An 18939-nucleotide genomic window follows, 5' to 3' on the forward strand; every position below is an offset into this window, starting at 1 on the left:
TATTGGTGCTGCAGCATGGGTCTGTCTTCTGTGTAATGAGCTCTAAGTCTCAGGGCTGCTAGTGCAGGGACTCTCCCCACCAACACATTAGCACAGGGAACATGCATGGTTCCTGGGACACAGGATAGCTGGGGAATCCCTCTGCCCCTTGCTGGGATATTTGGTAACCCTTTAATTCTGAGGGCCAGGTCCATAGATGGAGTAATTCAGTATTGTCCCATGAAAGCTAATGGGTAGGAAGAGTGGCAACAGGAGAAAGAGTTGGGTTTGCTCCCATTTCACCTCTAAAAATCTTCACTTGAGCAGCATCCAACACGGACACCTGGCTGTCACGCAGCCCCAAGGATTTCTCTTCATCAGAACTATAACCCACCAACAATGCTGTGGTTAGAGACAGCTGATTCACAGGGTACTGGCAATGTGGGCCCAGCTAATCCATCCCAAGGCTGACCCTCCCCAGGGCTCCACTATTAAACATCCCAAGCTGCAGAATCCCCATTACTACTAGTAACTCTGTCCCGTTCCTCTCAGTTTGTCCTCATTCTGGCAGGTTTCAGCAGGCCAGGCCCCCAGCTGGTGTAAATTAGTTATAGCACTAGCTATGTCAACCTAATCATGCTGATTAACACCAGCAAAGGATCTGCCTACCTAGGCAGCTGAACACTGAGATAACATTATCTCCAGCCTTTTCTCTAAGGGATTACAAATGCCGAGATGTGGATGGATGTAGTGGCTTTCATCCTGACACACCTAGCTGATGTGTGAAGCAAGAGGCAGCTGAAAGAGCAAAATCTAGCCCTCCCTCCCTCCAGTAGGTCTCCAGTCTCTTCAGCTAACATGGCAGCCTACAATATTCCAAGTAGCAATGGAAAGACTATGATGTGCCACTGCCAAATGCCATCTGCAGTATCAACAGAGCTTGGTGTGATTCAGCCTACGCCATCAGAGTGTAGTCACAGAGCATTTACCCTGGCATGTACATGTCTCAGTATACTCCAGAGGGCCAAGACCGGCAACTGCAAAATGGACTTTTCCATGTACTCGTCTAGCCCTATCTAATCTTCCTTCCTTCTCTTCTCTAGAAGCATATGGTTGTATAGTGTTAGGAGCTTTATAAATGTTATAGAAGAGATGCTACACAGATAGATTAGATACCTGTTTTCTGAAGATTCTGTTAGAGTCTATATAATAAATTATTTTGCAGTCTGTCAGTGGTGAAAGTTCATACCTGTTCAAGGTGACCTTTTCATCCTAAACCAGACATGAGAAAGAGAGAGGTTTTGGATACTCATTATATTTTCTTTTTTACATTAATTAAAATCTCCTTTCCCTCTTGTCTCATATTTCAAATGGTTCCCAGTGCTGATGACCCCAGCTGAGCCCCAGTTTTTTGCTGAAAGGCTGGGAGTCAGCATCTTCTGTGAGGGGAGAGCACCTCTTGTCTCACTCCCTGCAGCACAGTGCTCCCTTTTACACCCCCGCAACCACTGTGATCATTACAGACTGGAAAGAGAGAGCTCTCTTGACTGAGTCTCCCTCTTGTTGCCTTTCAACCCAGAGAATGATTCTGAACAGTCAACAGCAGCTGTCTCAGGAATCAAGATTCTCCCAAATGCACTGCTCCCCTGGATCTGGCTGTAGCTGTCTGACACCATCTCACCTCCTCCTGCAGTTTGCTCTTCTCCATGCACTTCAGCTTCTTTTGGATCATCTTCTGCCCCTCATGCAGGAAGCAGAGCAAGTCCTACAATGCAGAGAGGAGTTGGCAGGGATGCATATTAGTGGGTCGCAGTGTCATACCATGGACACAACCCAAGAGAGGTCTTGAAATGCCATTGTATTGGCCAATGAGCATAGAACCAGGAGTCTAGATACACAAAGATCCTGGCAAGGCATTAGGGGTCATTCTGGGCACCCACATTAATACATGCTTTGAGTACGAGGTGGTGACAAAAATTATTAGTGCTGTTCTCAGGTGTAGGAACAGGGAACAGCAAGTCATTGAAAAAGTCAACAACATTATTCAAGTGCTGGAGAAAGTGATTGATTCTGATGTGGTTGACATATGAAAAAACACCAAGCGGTGAGTGGATTACTGTATGTAAGTACCTTCATGGGGGTAAAATACTGGTCACTAAGTGGCTCTTTCCAGTGGCTGGAAGCTGACAAATTAGAAACTCACCAGTTTTTAACAATGCAGGTAATTAGCCACTGAAAAAAACAAAGCAGAGAAGTGGTGAATTCCTCATCTCTTGGTGTGTTCAAATCAAGAGTGGACAGAGCACTCAGCCAGGAGGAGGGAGACCAAGATTCAAGTCCCTCTTTTGCTTGAAGGAACTCAAATCCACACCTCCCACCTTCCAGGTGAATGCCCTAATCACCAGAATAGGCACTCTCATGGGGTGGGAGGCTCTCTCCGTCTCTCCTGCTAAAGCCATTCCACTGTGCATGGAATGAGCCAATATTCATTGGGCTAGAGTGGGGATGAGAATGACACTATAGCCTACACAGGTTAGGACATTTTTCTGTAAGGGGCAGGTTAGACTCCTGTACTTGAACCAAGGAATTATTAATATCATAAACTTAAAGCTTCTCTGGAGCAGGGACAGATCTTTCCTTCAAGGCAGGTGTAAAGTGGAACTGCAAGAACAGAGATTTTCTCTGACTCCAGAATACCCACTAGCCTGGTGGATGAAGCATTTACCCAAGAGGCAGGAGATGTACCAGAGAAGAGAACTGGGACTCCCTATGAGTGCTCTAACCATCAGGTCGTTGGCATGAAGGGAACCATCACCAACCCTTGCAGCTGTGTTTGGTCTGAGGCTTAATCTGGTTAGCATGCTTTAGTGATACCTCCATGATTGGGCTTTCTAGCATGCTAGATAGAGGAGCCCCAGGAAAGTGGAGGGGTTACCCAAGTGCTGAGCTGCTTAGCACTGACAGGGCTTAGAAAGTTCTGTGCAAACCCAGAAGTAGGTATCTGGGCACCCTTACGGTTAAGTAGTAGCCGAGCACAATTTTAAAGTTTTACATTTTGGACACAGTTGTCTAAAGGGGCAGGTAAATGTATAAATCCTTGTGCAGACATTAGCTCAGACAATGGGTTGACTCATGACCTAGCTATTGGCTACATTCAGCCTGTTGTCACTTGAAGATGTCTCCACACAGGATGTGGAGCTGGGTTTGGCTGGTAGGTTGATCAGGTCACCTACTTTTCAGATTTTTCCAATACAAGGGGTGCTCAGCACATCCTTCAGGTCATGTTTCAGGGAATCCAGATGCTTCTTGAAATTCTCCTGAGACAGAGGATGGGTGGTCAGTGAACAGAACAGTTTTACTGAGCATCAGAGACAGAGAGAGTCTCTGTGGTCCTCAGCTGGAGGCATTCATTATTCAACAGGGACTGACTAAACTATTCAAGTCCCTCCCCACCCTTGCGAGTTAGCGAGTGCTAACCAGAATTACTGTGAATTACTTATACAAGTGCTAGATAAATGTGCAGTAACCACTGCGCAGTAGCGTCTCATGTAGATGTGCCCAATAGGACAGCTATCCACTGATGCACCAGTAATCCAGATAATATCCTTTAACCTGGCATCACACCTCCCTACACACACAGTGCTATCCCTGCTATGCCACATGATCATTTACATTTAGATTTATACTCTGACCTATTCAAAAAGCTCAGAGCAGCTTACAATAACAGATAAATGGCAATAAACTCCCCAAATGACACCCTAAAGCTTGAGAACTCTAGTCCCCCATCCTTTTACCTCTGAACTACTACGTACCTGACTAGTATCTATAAAAGCAAACCCTCCAGCCTATCTCAACCATGTTTCCAAACGAGCATTTACATTCAGTTACATGAAACCTCTTCCCCATATCCCCCCTAGCCACCTACACCTACTTCCCTGCCTCCTCCCCTTGGGAGATCCTTTCCAAGCCTGTACCCCTCCACTCCTACAGAGGGGATGTGGCTACTCCCCAGAAATGCATAACTCCACCCTGTCATGCCTCTGATAAGGACTCCTGCAGAATCTTTCAAAGAAAGGTTACAAAAACAAACCAGACAACATGCATGGTTTTAACTATATATCTTTTTGTAGGGGAGTCTGAACAACCCCACACCCCAGAAAGGGGTTGAGAGAGGCCTAGGCCACTTCCATTTTTTGAGGTTCCCAGTATAGTAAAAAAATATTAATTCATAGTGCACTACAGGCAGTGTGGCCAATAATGGGACACAAGTTTAAAGTTGTATGATGAACGTCGTCTTCTTTCAATCCTGTCAGTGTATCTCTGCATCTGTATGTATAACTTCATTTGGAGATAACATCAAAAGTCTAAATTTGAGGCCCTCCGTGAATAAGAGGCCTGGGCCAAATGGCCCTCCTGGCCCCTCCTGTGATGGTCCCTGCCCATAAACACCTCCACACATCCACCCCAGATCTGGGAAGACTCACTGGAGGCTGGGGAACCAGGTCCTGGGACCAGTGAGTCTCCCAGCAAGGGAGCCAGCAGAGGTGTGGGGAGTGAGAGAGGGTTAAGCCATGTGAGCCAGGAGTGGGAAGGATAAAAGATGCTGAAAGCAACCTCAAGAGGCTGCACCTGACCAGGAAGGAGGCTGCCTGTAGCCTGGGGTTAAGTAGCCACCAGAAGAGCCAACAGCAGGGCTTTCTTCTGGTCCCTTGCTTGCACAAATCTCCTGGCTCTGCAAAGCCTCTGAAAGATAAGAGGTAACCAAAAGGCAAAGCCTGAGAGAACTGCTGGAATACAGCTAAGTGTTAGCTTATCTATTGTCTTGTTGTTTCCCAGTTGGTTTAATAAAAGGTATCATTTTGGAACCAAGGGTTCTAGTTTTTTGTATAGGTTATTTACCTGACACATGATACTGAATTTTAGCCAACTTTTGAAATGAAGTCTTCATATTTTCCCAAGGAGGAGTCATTATCAATGTGACCAAATATATACCAAAACTAAATCAGTCAGGTTTCATGTCCCCTGTTTCTTATCCTTCCTTGGCCTATCGTTCAGGACAAGGTGACTGCCTATGTCCTGTTCCTTTATAGACCACAGCCTCCTGACCCACCTGCTCCAACCCTGATTGTCTACATCTGGGTCATGCCCAGACAGGTAGATAGAGTAATCTTTCCAAAAGACTTTTAAGAGGGTATATTTTGCTAATGATAAACAGAAACTTATCAGATTCCCAGCACATCAATGGAAATGATTCTTTCCCTCTATCCCACTACTGAGGCCACATCTGGAGTACTGGGTCCAGTTTTGGGCACCGCACTACAGAAAGGATGTGGCCAAATTGGAGAGAGTTCAGTGGAGAGGGCAATAAACATGATGAGGGGGCAGGACACATGAATTACAAGGAGAAGCTGAGGGAATTGGGCTTATTTAGTCTGGAGAAGAGGAGCCAGAGGGGGAATTTAATAGCAGCCTTCCCCTACCTGAAGGGTGCTTACAAAGGATGGAGCTGGGTTATTCCCAGTGACAGAACAAAGTGCAATGGTCTCAAGTTTCAGCAAGGAAAGTTTAGGTTCAACATTGGGAAAAACATTCTCATTAGGAGGGTAGTAAAGCACTGAAACAGGTTAACCAGGGAGGTTGTGTAATTTCCATCCTTGGAGGTTTATAAAACCTGGCTTGGGAAACCCTTAGCTGGGATGATCTAATTGGGGATGGTCCTGCTTTGAGCAGGGGGTTGGACTAGATGACCTCTGGAAGTCTCTTCCAAGCCTAATTTTCCATGATACTTAAAAAAAAAAAAAAAAAAAGGATGAAACTATTTCTCATGGAAAAATAGGCCCGGAAGAATGCTCTCACTATGAGGGTAACTGAGCACTGGCAGAGGTGACAGACTTTCTATCCATGGAAGTGCCTCCGAGCAGGTTAGATGAACATTTTGAATGTGCCTGAGATGGTTCAGGCAGGGATGATCCTGCCTTGAGCAGGGGGTTGAATAGACGTGGCCTCCTGAGGTTCCTTCCAGCCTGACTTTTCTTTGATTTTTCCCCTGTGCTCTTGTTCAGGGGAGGGGAGAAGACTGTGGCCGGATTCCCTCCTGTGCTGCAGTCCTGTCTCCAGGGGGTATTTTATGGAAAGGATTTCACAAGCTGTTTCCACTAGAGGGCCCTGGCTCTGGCTGAAGGAGCAGAGGCTGCTCTGTCTCTCTCTGCTCAGTAGATCCTGGGTTGAGCTTCCTGGGTCACAGCTGCTGCTGCTGCTTCTGTAGTCTGAAAAATCAGGCTGGGAAGCTGCTGTGGGTCTGTGCTGGGGAGAGATCTTCATTGCAGCCCATCCATGCCCAGCCCTGGGGGAACTTTCTCCAGTGGCTGAAACCAGCCCCAGGCTCTGCTGACACCAGCTGCTGAGCTGGAGACTCCAGGTAATGGAGAGACCTGGGGGAAGCGCTGGGGCAGGCAGGGCAGGGGTCTGCACACACGGCCCCTCCACACCCATCTCTGCTCCCCGGGGGTCTGTGGAGCTGCTGCCCTTGCTGGCAAAGGACTCTCATTCCCCGGGATAGAGCTGGCAGGAGCGGATCCAGGCACTGGGGTGGTGATGCCCCAGGGACAGGACGATAACAATGGCAGTCCCCAAGCCAGAAGAGGCGGGGGACAGAGGGCAAAGGGAGGACGAGACAGAAGGGAGCCGACAGCAGGGAGGAAGGTGATCCTCTCCAGCCCTGCCCAGGCCCCTTCCCTGCAGCGCCCTGGGCAGAGTCATTGTCCTGTGACCAAGGTGAGGAGCAGGGAGAGGAGAAGCCAGTCCCTACCCCTGCCTGGTGCCCAGAGCATGGGCTGTCCGTGGGCCACAGCAGCATTTTGGATTTTGCCCTTCCCCAGGGTTTGGGTCCCCTGGTCCTGCCAGGGTTGTATGTCTGGGTGGGCTTAGTTGTGGCAGGAGGGCCAGGGCCATGCTGAGATGGGGAGCCTACCCTGGCATGAGCGCTGTGTAGTTGGATTCCTGTCTGTGCGGAGGATGAGAGAAGGGGCTTTGTCTGCATGTTGGGTCTTTGTCATTAAGCTTCAGCAAAAGTCCCTATTTGAGAAGCAGGCCCTGCCCCAGAGGACAGCAGTCTGCTGGGTTTATGCAGCTGCTCATGCAGATGTCTCCTTGCTCAAATCAAAAGCCCTGCTAAGACATCTGCGTCTTATGACAGAGGTGCTCAACCTCCAGTCTGTGGGCCGGATGCGGCCTGCAAGGCCATTTCATATGGCCTTTGGGGTTTCCCATGTGTCCAAAAATGTGGAGGCAGGGAAAAAGCAGCAGCACTGATTGCTGCTCCTCTGCTGCCAAGTTTCCAGACCTGTAGAGCCCCACAGGCCAGACATGACCCTGCATGCTAGACTGCAGTAGGGCTTATGCACGGGGGTCACCCCACAGCCACAGCACATGGGGCTGGGCCAGCACACCAGGTCACACCCACACACTGATGCTGCGTGCCCTCCCACTGCTGGATCTAGCCCACAGACCAACTTCATGATCAGGATTCAGCCTGCAGGACTGGAAGGTTGAATACCACTGTCTTACGAGGTCAGAGAAAGCAGAGTCCCAGACATGGAGAGAGGTGTCTTAGTACAGGCTAAAACTTCCCACTGGAGTGAATGGGCAGCCAGGCACATCCTGGATAATGAAGGATCCTTCTCTGGAGGTGCCTGAGTCCTGCCCACTGAAAAGGATGGGGGCAGAGTGAATTATGATTCACTTTTAGAGAACCCTAACTGTGGGCCTGCTCCCCATGGGATGTAGAGAGCTATGTGACTGGACAGTAGGATGCCTTCCTCAGCCTGGCTGCAGAAGCCAGGACAATGCTGGCAGCTTCACGTTAGACACAGGGCATCAGGTAGAATTTTTACTTTAAGTACATGGAAAAAAAATCAAGTTCTAGGAGACTCAGATTAAGCATGCAGAATTAATGGATGCCTTGATTCATCTCTCAATCCTTACACATCCCACCTGCATAATGAGGATAATATTGCTCAGAAAGGTTTTGTGATTAAAAAAAAAATCTATAATGTTTCGGAAGCCGTTAGATCAGCAGTTCCCAACCTCCTGAGGCTCACCACACCCCTCATTAGACTCAGAGCCCCCTTCAGAAATGCTAGCTCTTAATTTGTACTTATTTTTTATTACAGAAAAATACTAGAGCAATTCTTCTGTTGCAAAGAAGTCTAAAAGAGCAGAACATGTCAGTCTGTTTTTGACACTATGGATTCCTATGTGAAATTCCTGGGTTTATCATGTGAATCATGTTTGTACACTCAACAGTTTTCACACTGCACATTACACTGCGGCATCCTTGAAAGGATCTGAAGGCACCCCAGGGCTCCCTGGCCCCCTGGTTGAAAATCAGTGCCATAGTGCAAGTACTCTGGGAGAGCTAAGGAAATCAGTCCTTCTCTTGGTGTAGTAGAGTATGTATGCATGTAGAGTAGCTCAGACATGGACTCTCATATCAAAGGAGCCAAAATAGTACGTTGAATAGCTGGTCATTAGTAAGCACTCTCCCTCTATGCACTTGATGATGCAGGGGTTTTTGTGCAGAAAGCAGCATGGATCAGGTAATTAGGACTACATCATGACACATACTCAGAGTTTGCAACAGTGACACTAGCATTCGCTGACCTGAGTGCTTGATCTTGCCCCCTTAATAACGTTCTTCTAATATATTGTTTCTATATGTGGTTTCCTTTTTAAACAGGAAATTGAATGAATAGGAATGCCATTGACTGGGTCACCTGCAGGGCTAGGGCCATCAGATCCACTGCGCAGACCTCTGTATAACTGGTTGCAGTAGAAGGTTGTTATCTCCTGTACAGACCAGTGCTAGAGAAGAGCGAGACACTTATTTTGTTCATGGAGATGGTGAGTCTGAGTAATCCTGGGTTCCAGGCCAGGTCCTGAATGCAGCACACACTAGGAGGGAGCACGTCCTCTGCCACTTCTGTCACATTTCACCAACCCCCCCAGCAGTCCCTGTCCTTTTTCATAGATTCATAGATTGTTAGGGGCTGGAAGGGACCTTGTAGATCATTGGGTCCACTGAAGTTGATAGTACAATAGAGGAGTTATAAAAATGTTCTGTCCCTTCTCCTTCATAGGAGGTGGAGGATGCAGAAGGCATACCGGGACTGATATGGAGACAAGTAGGGTTATTTGGGAAGGGGGACAGACATCAGTGGCACAGATGTGGAAGACTATGGGAGAGTAGGCCTGAAGCCCCTGCCTCATCCCTCACTGCACATACCTGATCCCTTCTGTCCACCCACCTTTCCCTGCACTTCTCTTCCCTTTTCCCAGGCAACAGAGCATGTGAAGGAAAGAGAGTCTGGTGGGAGACTTATTTAACTCAAGGATGTCAAATAAATGGCCTGTTCACCAGATCCAGCCCACTGAGCTGGGTCATTTGGCGCTCAGCCTTGATGAAGGGAAACTTTCCCATGACTGTAGCTAAGTGCCTGGACAAGAGCCACAATGCTGGGAACCCAGCGGTACCCTAGGAAGAAGTCCAGCACTGCAGCTTTTTCCCATGCTGACAGTCAAAGACCTTCTGATCCTCTTTCAAACTGGCATTGGAAGGTGGTCCATGAGTCTGATCCAGTGCCAGATGAGTTTGATATCCGTGATTTAACCCACACTGAATGTTGTGATATGAAACTACTGCAAATAGGGTAGTATTCACGAGTAGTTCCTAGCTTTGGGGGTGGTTGGGGGTGGGGTTGTACACACACGCGCACGTATGCACATGTGTATGAAAATGTAAGTATTTGACCATATATGTATAATCAGGTGGTTTACCTGTAGGGCTATGTGATTTTGACTATGGGAGGATGAGTTGCTTGATTCAAAACCTATAACAAAACATTCATTATTTGGGTAAAATCTTCATGCCATCTTCTTCCCATGGTGTGATTTCCCTGTTGCAGCTCAAGCAAAATATGAATATTGTCTAAATCTCAGGAATAGAGTAGTTAGTGGGCTTGTCATTCCTGGAACAACAACAATGAAAAAGCCTATCAAATTTAACCATGAATTGCTGTAGTTTAGGGTCATGATGGTCTGTGGTGCAGTGCAAAGACCCTTGGGCCCAAATCCTAGTTCACATTATGCACCTATGTGGCACAGAACTTCAAGTTTTGGTACTTAGGTGCTGTGATTGAATAACATCTCCCTGAGCAAAGTAAAGCAGAGGAGGTGGTAGCCCCCACCTATTAGCCCAACAGCCTAGTGGTTAGAGCACCTACTCAGGGAGCAGGAGAACCTTGCTCTCACCGTTAGGGAGGCGGGGAGTTAAATCTGCATTTTCTGCTACCTAGCACACAGCATTTTAAGCACCAAGCCACAGGCCAGTCATTATCCAGGACTCTCTACAAACCTCCTTGTGAAGCTGAGCCACTGCCTAGTGCATTTAATATTTAGTGGACAAATAGCACCAGAAAAGTGTATCTGCTATTGGAAGCAAGGGTCCAAGCTAGAACCCAAAGCTTCTACCCCTCCAGCGCAATTGCACTGAGACACACAACCTCTACTTTACAATTTTCTTCCAGGCTCTATATATCTTCCTCTCTGTTGCCTGGTGGATCAGCGGCTAGGTAATGTCTTATTTCTGTTTGCTAGTTAAAGCACTGTGTTGAAAAGCAGGAGATTCAGGTTCAATGCCCCCCCCAGGTAAGAGGGCCCTAGAACCTGAGTGTCCTGCTCTTTGATCAAGCGCCCTAACCACTAGGCAAGAAGGCTGCTATCTTCCACCTCCAGCATCTAACAGTTGCAAACTGTGATTCTGCACCTAAAAGTTCAGGGCTTACGCAGCAGTCTGCACTAACTCGGGCAGTCCTATTTTGCCACACAGCTGCCCAGCTGGAGCACAGACCTGCTGAGCCTACTTGGTGTACGGGTGGATGAGCTGAATCACAGATTGCGTGGACGCTCCAGACCCTGCAGTTCTGCAGTGCGTATGCGCCATTTGGGTGCATAAAGCGAAAGGGGGGTTGACTCTAGAAGACTGCGATGAAGTTGCTTCCTCCCATACAGTTAAACCATTGGTTCAGAAAGAGAAGTAGGACTCAAGCTAAGACAACATGACCTAAATATTTCTGGTAATAAACGAGTAGCCAAACCCCAGCAAAAGTTCAAGAAACTTGAGTTCCAAAATCAGTGAGAGATTGCTGATAGTTAACTCCAGTTACTGCACAGTCTTTTAGTACTTGTGTATGCAAATACTAAACGACTGTATGGTAACAACTGCGCAGTCAGCGTCTCATCTAGACGCAGCCCCCTGGGCAATTTTCCAGAGGCTTAAAATCTGGTCAAATTTGAGTAGACTTTCATACGGCTGGCGAAAAGCACATGCTGACATAAAGACTGTCCTGGGCACATTTCAAATCCCTGCTCTGGACGTTTGAATATGGGTGAATCTGGGCGAATCGGAGCCTGCTTCACACAGATGACTGAGCTACTTCGACTGACTTTTTACAGAGCAAGTCAGGCTGCAGCAGGTGCCCAGTACTGACATTTCCAAGCCAAATGGATAAAGTTTGGGAAAGTTGTGTGCAGCTGAAAAGAGGATGTTACCAAGGAGAGTGTCAGGGCATCTTAGCAATGAGCAGTGCTGCCATCTGTGTCTAGAGTTGAAAAATCTGCTGTTCTCTACAGATGTGTGCAGTGCACGTGGATGACCAAATGTTGATTGCTGTGTGAGGTTTGTTGCTACTGCCAAGGAGAAAAACCAAGACTGGCATTGAAATGTATCAGAGACCCTCCTGAAGCCTCCCTCATTGCCATTCGCACCTTAAGAGTAACTTCCACACTGCCTCAGATCGTCCCATCCTCTGGCAGGACGAGGAAGGGAAATGGCTGCAGAGGAGCCAGCTCAGGTAGGGGTGTACAAGGAGCTCCTGGGGTGATGAGTTGGGCATAGGAGAGGAACCAGTAATACCTTTAATGGGAGGTCGGGATGGGCATAACCTGCTGATAGGTTATAATAGGGGTCAACCTGCCTGAGCTGCAGTGCTAGTGCCTGGGGCAGTGGGCACTAAAGAGGAGACACTTGCTGTTTCAGGGGCCGGTGACCTTTGAGGAGATGCCTGCATATTTCAGTGAGGGGCAGTGGGATCTGCTGAACCCCAGTCAGAAAGCCTTCTGCAGGGATGTCATAGGTAAGGGGTTTTGTTGTAGTGATTTAGAACCCATTGGGTCCCTGGAGCATCCCAAGGCAAGCTTTGCTTCTTGGGTTTCCCAGCCCCTGAGGTTTCATGGGGATCAACCCCAGACAGTGTCTGTGGGAGACAGCCCCTTGCTCACCTGTCCTGTGGGAATAGAGATTCAGAGTTACAGCAGTGGTTGGAGCTGGGCAAATAATGTTGGATGAAAGTTTGACACCAAAAAAATGTGGATTTGCGAAAATCAAAGCACTTTTGTAAGATCTGCCCATTCTAATGAAATGCTCAGTGAGAAAAAGTCAAGATATTTAATTTTGATATGTTTTGTTAAGTCTTTTATATGACATGCTTTTATGTATTAAAAATATTGGTCTTTAGAATATTTTTATCAGCTGAAAAATGTATGTGTGCACATTATACACACACACACACATTTAGATAGAACATAAGCAGTGGCATACTGTGTCAGATTAATGGTCCATCTAGCTCATTATCCTGACTCCAACAGTGGCAGAAGTGGATGTGATAGAAAGAGAGAGCATTGAACTGGATATATCTAGAGTATTCTACACACACACACACACACACACACACACACACATACATACATACATATATGTGCATGTCTATGCATAATATATACATATATGTGCATGTCTATGCATAATATATACATATATGTGCATATACCTTTTAAAGTACATTTAATATTTTAATGTAAAGTCAAAGCAAAATGAATCCAAAGTTTAGACTCAGAACAACACATGCTGACGTTATTACAATAAAATTGCCCAGTGGTGCCAGGTTGGGGGTTTTCAGAACTTTCAAGCTGTGGAAAACTAAGAAGTGTCGGCTTTTCATTCTGGTGCATTTCCCACAGCACCAATTTTGATTCTCCACTTGCACTAACATGACTCACTCCTCACCTCTGCTGCATGCCTGTCATATTTGTGCATGTTCTGTCTGTTATACATACACAGGGGTGCATGTGCACACAGACTCAGAGTGCAGCCAGAAGTAACAACTGAAAGATCTCCACATGAAACACAATGAGTACGTAGGCACACCTATGAAATGTTTCCCAGCTAAAAGGTTTCAAATGCTGCAACCTGCTCTGCAGGGGTACTAGAGCAGGGTGTAACAACCCATGGATCTGCTCTCTGCTCCCAGACAGGGAGGATAAATAGAGGAGTGCAGGGGGAGACCCCAACCAAGAGGTAAAGGGAGAAGGGGACAAGGATTCCTGGCCCTTGCTGCTGGTGCAAGGAGCCTGCAGAGCTCTGTCAAAGCAAGCCACAGGAGGTCAGCCCAGCTCCAGGTCCAGTTGTGGCCTAGGTCCCAGTGGGGACTACCAGTGCCCCTGGACCCAGAACAGGACCAGGCATGTCATGTAAAGCAATCCAGTTTTGAAGCATTTCAACCACATTTAGAACATTTCAGAAGGCTTGCGCATGTGGATATCTGGTCCTTTGCAATGTTTTAATCTGTCCACACCCTCAGAGTTATTCCTCCTTTCCTGTTACTGCCTTAGATATGCAGAGGGCTTCAGGTTTGAGAGGTTTAGTAAGAGACAAGAGGCTTAACCCCAGGCTGTTTCTGTAGCAGCAAGTCCTCAATAGCAGCTAATCCTTTTATACAGGGCCACAGCTCTTTCTCAGCAGACATCTGATCATCCCAGGGCCCTCAACCGCCTAGCATATAGATGGGTGACAATTCATAGATCTTTCTTTTTAATAAATATTACCTGGGTGCATCTCCAACCCTGATCTCATTGGTTTTCTCTTCTCTGAGCAGGATTTCCAGTTCCCAAACCCAGTGTAGTCTCTTGGATGGAAAAACAGAAAGAACCATGGGCCGCAGATCTCCTGGGCTCTGAGCAAAAGGAGCTACTAGGTGAGGTGTGCACAGGTAAGCAGGAATTGGCTAAATTAACTTGGAAACTGTTAGCAAGAAAGAAGAGTTTGCATCTTGGGAACTGGCATCTTGGGAACTGGCCCCTGATACTTCCATCCCCACACTGGTTGTTTTGGTTTCTTCCTTCCTTTCCCCATTCCCCTCTCTGAGGTTCCCTCCCTCCTGGTACAGGGAATGACACCTGTCTGGATCTTCCTCTGTCCCAGCAGATGACAGGATCATGAGTGAAAGCGAGGAGGAGAGTCCCCAGCAGGAAGATTGTGAGCCCATGGAGCCAGGTGGAAAAGTGTCAAGAGGCACCAAAGAGGATGTCTCCCGGGGCCCTGAACAAAGAAACCCTCCAGTGCAAAGGCAGAGTGAACGTGGCCTCCAGGCAAAGGGCTGCAACCCCCTCAAAGGCATTGGCCTCTCACCACGGAGTGAAGCCGGGGAACGCCCCTACCGGTGTGAGGACTGTGGGAAGAGCTTCAGCAGCAGCTCAGCGCTCATCATTCACCGACGCATCCACACGGGGGAAAAGCCCTACAAATGCCCAGAGTGTGGGAACAGCTTCAACCAGAACTCAGCCCTCATCGCCCACCGGCGCATCCACACAGGGGAGAAGCCATACGCCTGCCCTGACTGTGGAAAGAGCTTCAGCCACGGCTCCACCCTCATCAAGCACCAACGCATCCACACAGGGGAGAAGCCCTACACCTGCGAGGAGTGCGGGAAGAGCTTCAGCATCCGCTCCACCCATGTCCGGCACCAAAAGACACACACAGGCGAGAAGCCCTACGTGTGTGGGGAGTGTGGGAAGAGCTTTAGTGACAGCTCCTACTTCGTCCAGCACCAGCGTGTGCACATGGGCGACATGCCTTTCACCTGCCGGGACTGCGGGAAGAACTTCATCTGGAGCTCGGCCTTGGTGCGGCACCGGCGCATCCACACGGGGGAGAAGCCATACCGCTGCCCTGACTGTGGGAAGAGCTTCAGCGAGAACTCCACCCTTATGCGGCATCAGCGGATCCACACAGGTGAGAAGCACTACAAATGCACCCAGTGTGGCAAGAGCTTCAATGACAGCTCCTCCCTCATGCGGCACCAGCGCATCCACACTGGTGAGCGCCCCTACCAGTGCCCTGACTGTGGCAAGAGCTTTGTGGACAGCTCCACCCTCATCTGCCACCAGCGCACCCACACAGGTGAGCGCCCCTACACCTGCCCCGACTGCGGCAAGAGCTTCACCGAGAGCTCCACCCTCATCACTCACCACCGCGTCCACACGGGAGAGAAGCCCTACACCTGTCCTGACTGTGGGAAGAGCTTCAGCCAAAGCTCCAACCTTGTTACTCACCAGCGTATCCACACAGGCGAGCGCCCCTATTCTTGTGCCGACTGCGGCAAGAGCTTCTACCGCAGCTCAGACCTGATCCGGCACCATCGCACCCACACGGGGGAGAAGCGCTACAAGTGTCCTGCCTAGAGCCTACCCAGCTTCTGTGGGGAGATAACGGGGGACCAGGCTCCAAGGATGGGCATCACCAGAGCTACCACAGACAACTATATGCACAAGGCCTTTGCCCAGAATATCTGCAATGAATGGCACATGAGCATTTCACACAAGGCTGGGGGTTCACAGCTTACCTCCCTCCATCTAGCTCAGCTCGTGCCAGCTTCTCAATGCCCAGAGTAACATTCCCTTCTCCCAAGAGCATTTGCCTTCAGGACCCTTCCAACAGCCTGGACTGATGGGTTTACCTTCGATGCCTCCTTACACTGACTACATTGGGTTTATTTTTCTCGTCAGACACGGAACCAACTCAGGAATCATTGTGGCATCATATTTTTTCCCACCCTCACCCACATAAGCGAGGTTTTTCCAAGCCAGGATTATGACAAATAATAATTTTAGCATATTTTTTAACCAAGAGCCTTTGTCACTGTGACCAGCAAAGAGAGGCAGACAGATTACAAGGACGAATGATAGTTTTGTTTGTTGACATGTAAAGTTTTGTGTGCAAGTCTCTGGGCAAGGGGAACATTAGGCCTGAACCCTTTTCCCAAATAGCTTTTAGGAGAGAGTCCTTAGGAGAGGAAACCTGAACCCTTTCCCCGGTAAATCTTTGCATGCCAGAGGGTCCGAGCAGAGAAAGCTTTCAAGGTCAAGAGGCTCCTGTAGATGTTGCAGCTCAGCATTAAGAGAGATGCTGTAATGTCCCCATTGTATCACTGCCCCTTCTCTTCCAAGATAGTGTCTTAGATCCAGGTGGCCCCAGCCCATGGAAGCCAGTCCTATTGCCAGGCTGAGGTGACCTGGACAAGAGACCCTGGGGTTACTTCAAGGTTGGGGGAGGAGGAAGGAGTGGGAGCCGAGAGAGGAGAGCAATGGGTGGGGATGCTGCATTGCTGCATCCCAGCCAGCTTTCCAGGCCAGATGTTCAAAGGCTTAGCACTCACACCTAGGGGCAGGTTTGCTGAATATACCTCAGCGCAGTCTTCTTAGCTTAGATGCTGAGCAGTGTTGACTATCCGACCACCTCTTGGGATGATCATGTTGCAGCTGAGCTCTGAGAGAACTTTGCCCCTGGCTGCTGCTGTCTGATGCTTCCAGGAGGCCGTACCTACTTTGCAGCTAAGATTTCCAGTGCTGCCCTAGGGGGGTCTGAGCACCCAGAGCCCTGTGTTCGGTATATGGTGTCCAGATCCCATGAGGCAGCACTAAAAGTCTCCTCCCGGGAGTCTTGAGACAACTCTTTTATGCCCTAGTGTATCTTCTGCTTCTTTAAGAAGAGCAAAACAAGGGAATTCCCATTGTGCATGGGCAGGTGAGTTGTGGGGAGTCTTATTAATGTAGAAGGGAGGATGTTCCAAGTAGTAGCAAGTGTTAGAAAAAATAAATCCCAGGATTGTTGCAGTTTTTTAAAACACTATCTAATAAATTGTCTGTAAATGCCTTCAGGCTCAGGTCACATACGTGCCTACACCACTGGTTTCTGTTTATAAAGTCTATAAAATGGTAATACTAGCCAGGCTTCACCATTTCACCCTCTAGGATCTCAGGACAAAGTGATCCCCAGGCTCCTGCTTTATTTGCGGTTAAACTCACTTTAGCCAGTTTAGCTCTCAGGTGGCTGCAGGGTAAGGGAAAACCGGAAGGTAATTTCAGAGCAATTTTGCCTTTCTCCACTTCAAGCTGCACTGAATTCCGCAGTATATCTTTGGGAAAAGAGACCCATTTTCCTCGCATGTGGGCAGAAGGGGGCAGAGTCATTACATCTTCAGTCATTTCTGGGTTGTGCCCCTTCTACACCATTACAACATGTATGTCACAGCTTCACAGGATAAAGCCAGAAGGCTGGTAAAGCCACTAGGCTGGGACTGAGGTCAGAGTGTGGTTCCCACCTGTCTTGTAGACTTAAACCTTGTGGAAGTCACTTATTGTCCCTGTGCCTCCAGTCACTTAACCTCTCTGTTCCTCCAGTCTCCAGTGGTGAGATGAGTCTCCTGAGACTGTAAACTCTCACCTGGAGCCCAGTACAATGGGGTCCTGATCTCAGCTATAGCACTAGATATGCAATGCTAGAGGTGGTAACGCAGTACTAATGTCGTGCTGTGCACTACAGAAGCTCCTTTTCAGCTCTGCCTTGAGGCCCCTTTTCCTAGAGATGAACCTCATCCTGTAGCAGATTTTAAAACATAGGCTTTGAAAAGACTCCTGGGTCATCAAGTTCATCATGCTTCCAGCCCCTGACCAAATGGGTCTAGAAGAACGCTGGACCTGGTCACAGAGCACCCAGGAGCCAAACAGCTCCCCGCTGTGAGGCACAAGAAGAGGATGGAGCGACAAGGGCATGTCCAGGGTAGAAATTATTAAATCAAATATGCTGGGTTGGTCCTAGGAAGTGAGCCATGTCCTGCACTAGGGGTAACAGTGGGTATGGATGAACACAGCCAGATCCTCAGCCAGGCTGGATGCATGATTTACACCTGGCCAATACACACATCTGACACCGGGTGGCAGTGGAAGTCTCTTACTAGAGATGGGTAATGCAAACCTCAGGCAACACAAAATCTCTGCTGCCTCACAGCAGAAATGCATCCAACTCCCAGGGCTTAACTCCCTTCTACTAGCCTCCCTATGCCCAATGGGGCCCCCTCTCCACTCTGCATCAGGCTCACTCTGCTCCAGCTCCACAGCCATGCCAAGGCAGGATGCAAGGTCCCAAGACATGCAGAGACACAGAGCTTCCCTGGGGCATCAGGCCATTCTGCACCCTGGCAGCTATAGGTGGGGGCCACTCCTGAGGTTGCCTCCGGGACCCTGGCTCTCTCACCCTGCATGAGGGCTGGAAACACTCTGCAAACTCAGTAGTGGAGTGTGTGAGATCGCCAGCCCCATGGATCTGCCAATGTCAGCCAAAGGGGTGCAGACTGCAGGCACTATGGATGCAGACATTCCTCCATGCACCTCCTGCCCTGCACTGGGTGCCCAAAGCTACCTGCTTGGCTCCACACTGCCACACTGAACTTGCCCTTTAGCTTGTAGAGGGAAGAGGGCAATGCCAAGCTGGGCTCCCTGCCTCCACATCCAGCACACACAGCTTTGTGGGGCTTTAAATATCACTTCTGGGGGCTTAGCCGGTTAGACTTTTATTTCAGAGCACGAGAAGAAGTGACTGCACTCAGCTGCTCATTCACAGGTGCTAGAAGCAGCTGGGGAGAGAGAACAGGCTTCTTAATCCCCTAGGCAAAGTCCAGAGGGGGAGGCGGACAGCATTTGGGGCTCCAGTGCTGGTCCCCAAATAACTGATTTGGTTTCACCAGTGGTAGTGGCAGAAGGGAACCAGCCCTGGGGAACCAGTCTCTTGGT

The 18939-nt window shown here is 48.7% G+C and overlaps 2 protein-coding genes across 12 annotated transcripts in view; one reads left to right on the plus strand and one right to left on the minus strand.

Annotated features, from left to right (window-relative positions):
- LOC149852543 (uncharacterized) overlaps positions 1-18939 on the minus strand; it is a 39909-nt gene that overhangs the window by 3343 nt on the left and 17627 nt on the right. For 2 of the 3 annotated variants that reach the window (XR_016439465.1, XM_090030148.1), the window contains exons 2-3: positions 1661-1744; positions 1229-1251 (exon numbers count right to left, since the gene is read on the minus strand). Coding sequence is in view for 2 of the 3 variants with exons in the window: in XM_090030148.1 (XP_089886274.1) it covers positions 1229-1251; positions 1661-1744 (107 nt within the window). In the remaining variant the exon portion in view is untranslated. Of the gene's footprint in view, positions 1-1155; positions 1252-1660; positions 1745-18939 lie in introns of all 3 variants that reach the window. The other variant, XM_090030147.1, reaches the window with a different exon arrangement.
- LOC149852544 (uncharacterized) lies at positions 4992-17040 on the plus strand. Of its 9 annotated transcripts, none has more exons than XM_090030055.1 (6): positions 4992-6397; positions 8717-8880; positions 11668-11888; positions 12074-12170; positions 13968-14066; positions 14294-17040. In XM_090030055.1, the coding sequence occupies exons 3-6, from the start codon at positions 11865-11867 to the stop codon at positions 15550-15552; spliced, it is 1479 nt and encodes a 492-aa protein (XP_089886181.1). In that variant the 5' UTR covers positions 4992-6397; positions 8717-8880; positions 11668-11864; the 3' UTR covers positions 15553-17040. The 9 variants fall into 9 exon arrangements, with proteins under 9 accessions (XP_089886181.1, XP_089886182.1, XP_089886179.1 ...); XM_090030056.1 differs by having other exon boundaries at positions 14297-17040; XM_090030053.1 differs by having other exon boundaries at positions 4993-6397; positions 13968-14081.

This window comes from Crocodylus siamensis, chromosome 15 (genome assembly GCF_052110815.1).
Source record: "Crocodylus siamensis isolate JL-2025a chromosome 15, ASM5211081v1, whole genome shotgun sequence".
In the NCBI taxonomy this organism is placed as follows: Eukaryota; Metazoa; Chordata; order Crocodylia; family Crocodylidae; genus Crocodylus; species Crocodylus siamensis.

Bases quoted from the DNA above. Each gene is read 5' to 3' on its own strand.
- LOC149852544 (XM_090030053.1), top strand. From the start codon at position 11,865: ATGGCTGCAGAGGAGCCAGCTCAG. The intron at 11,889-12,073 runs GTAGGGGTGTAC...TTGCTGTTTCAG, and splicing joins CTGCAGAGGAGCCAGCTCAG to GGGCCGGTGACCTTTGAGGA. The intron at 12,171-13,967 runs GTAAGGGGTTTT...TTCTCTGAGCAG, and splicing joins CTTCTGCAGGGATGTCATAG to GATTTCCAGTTCCCAAACCC.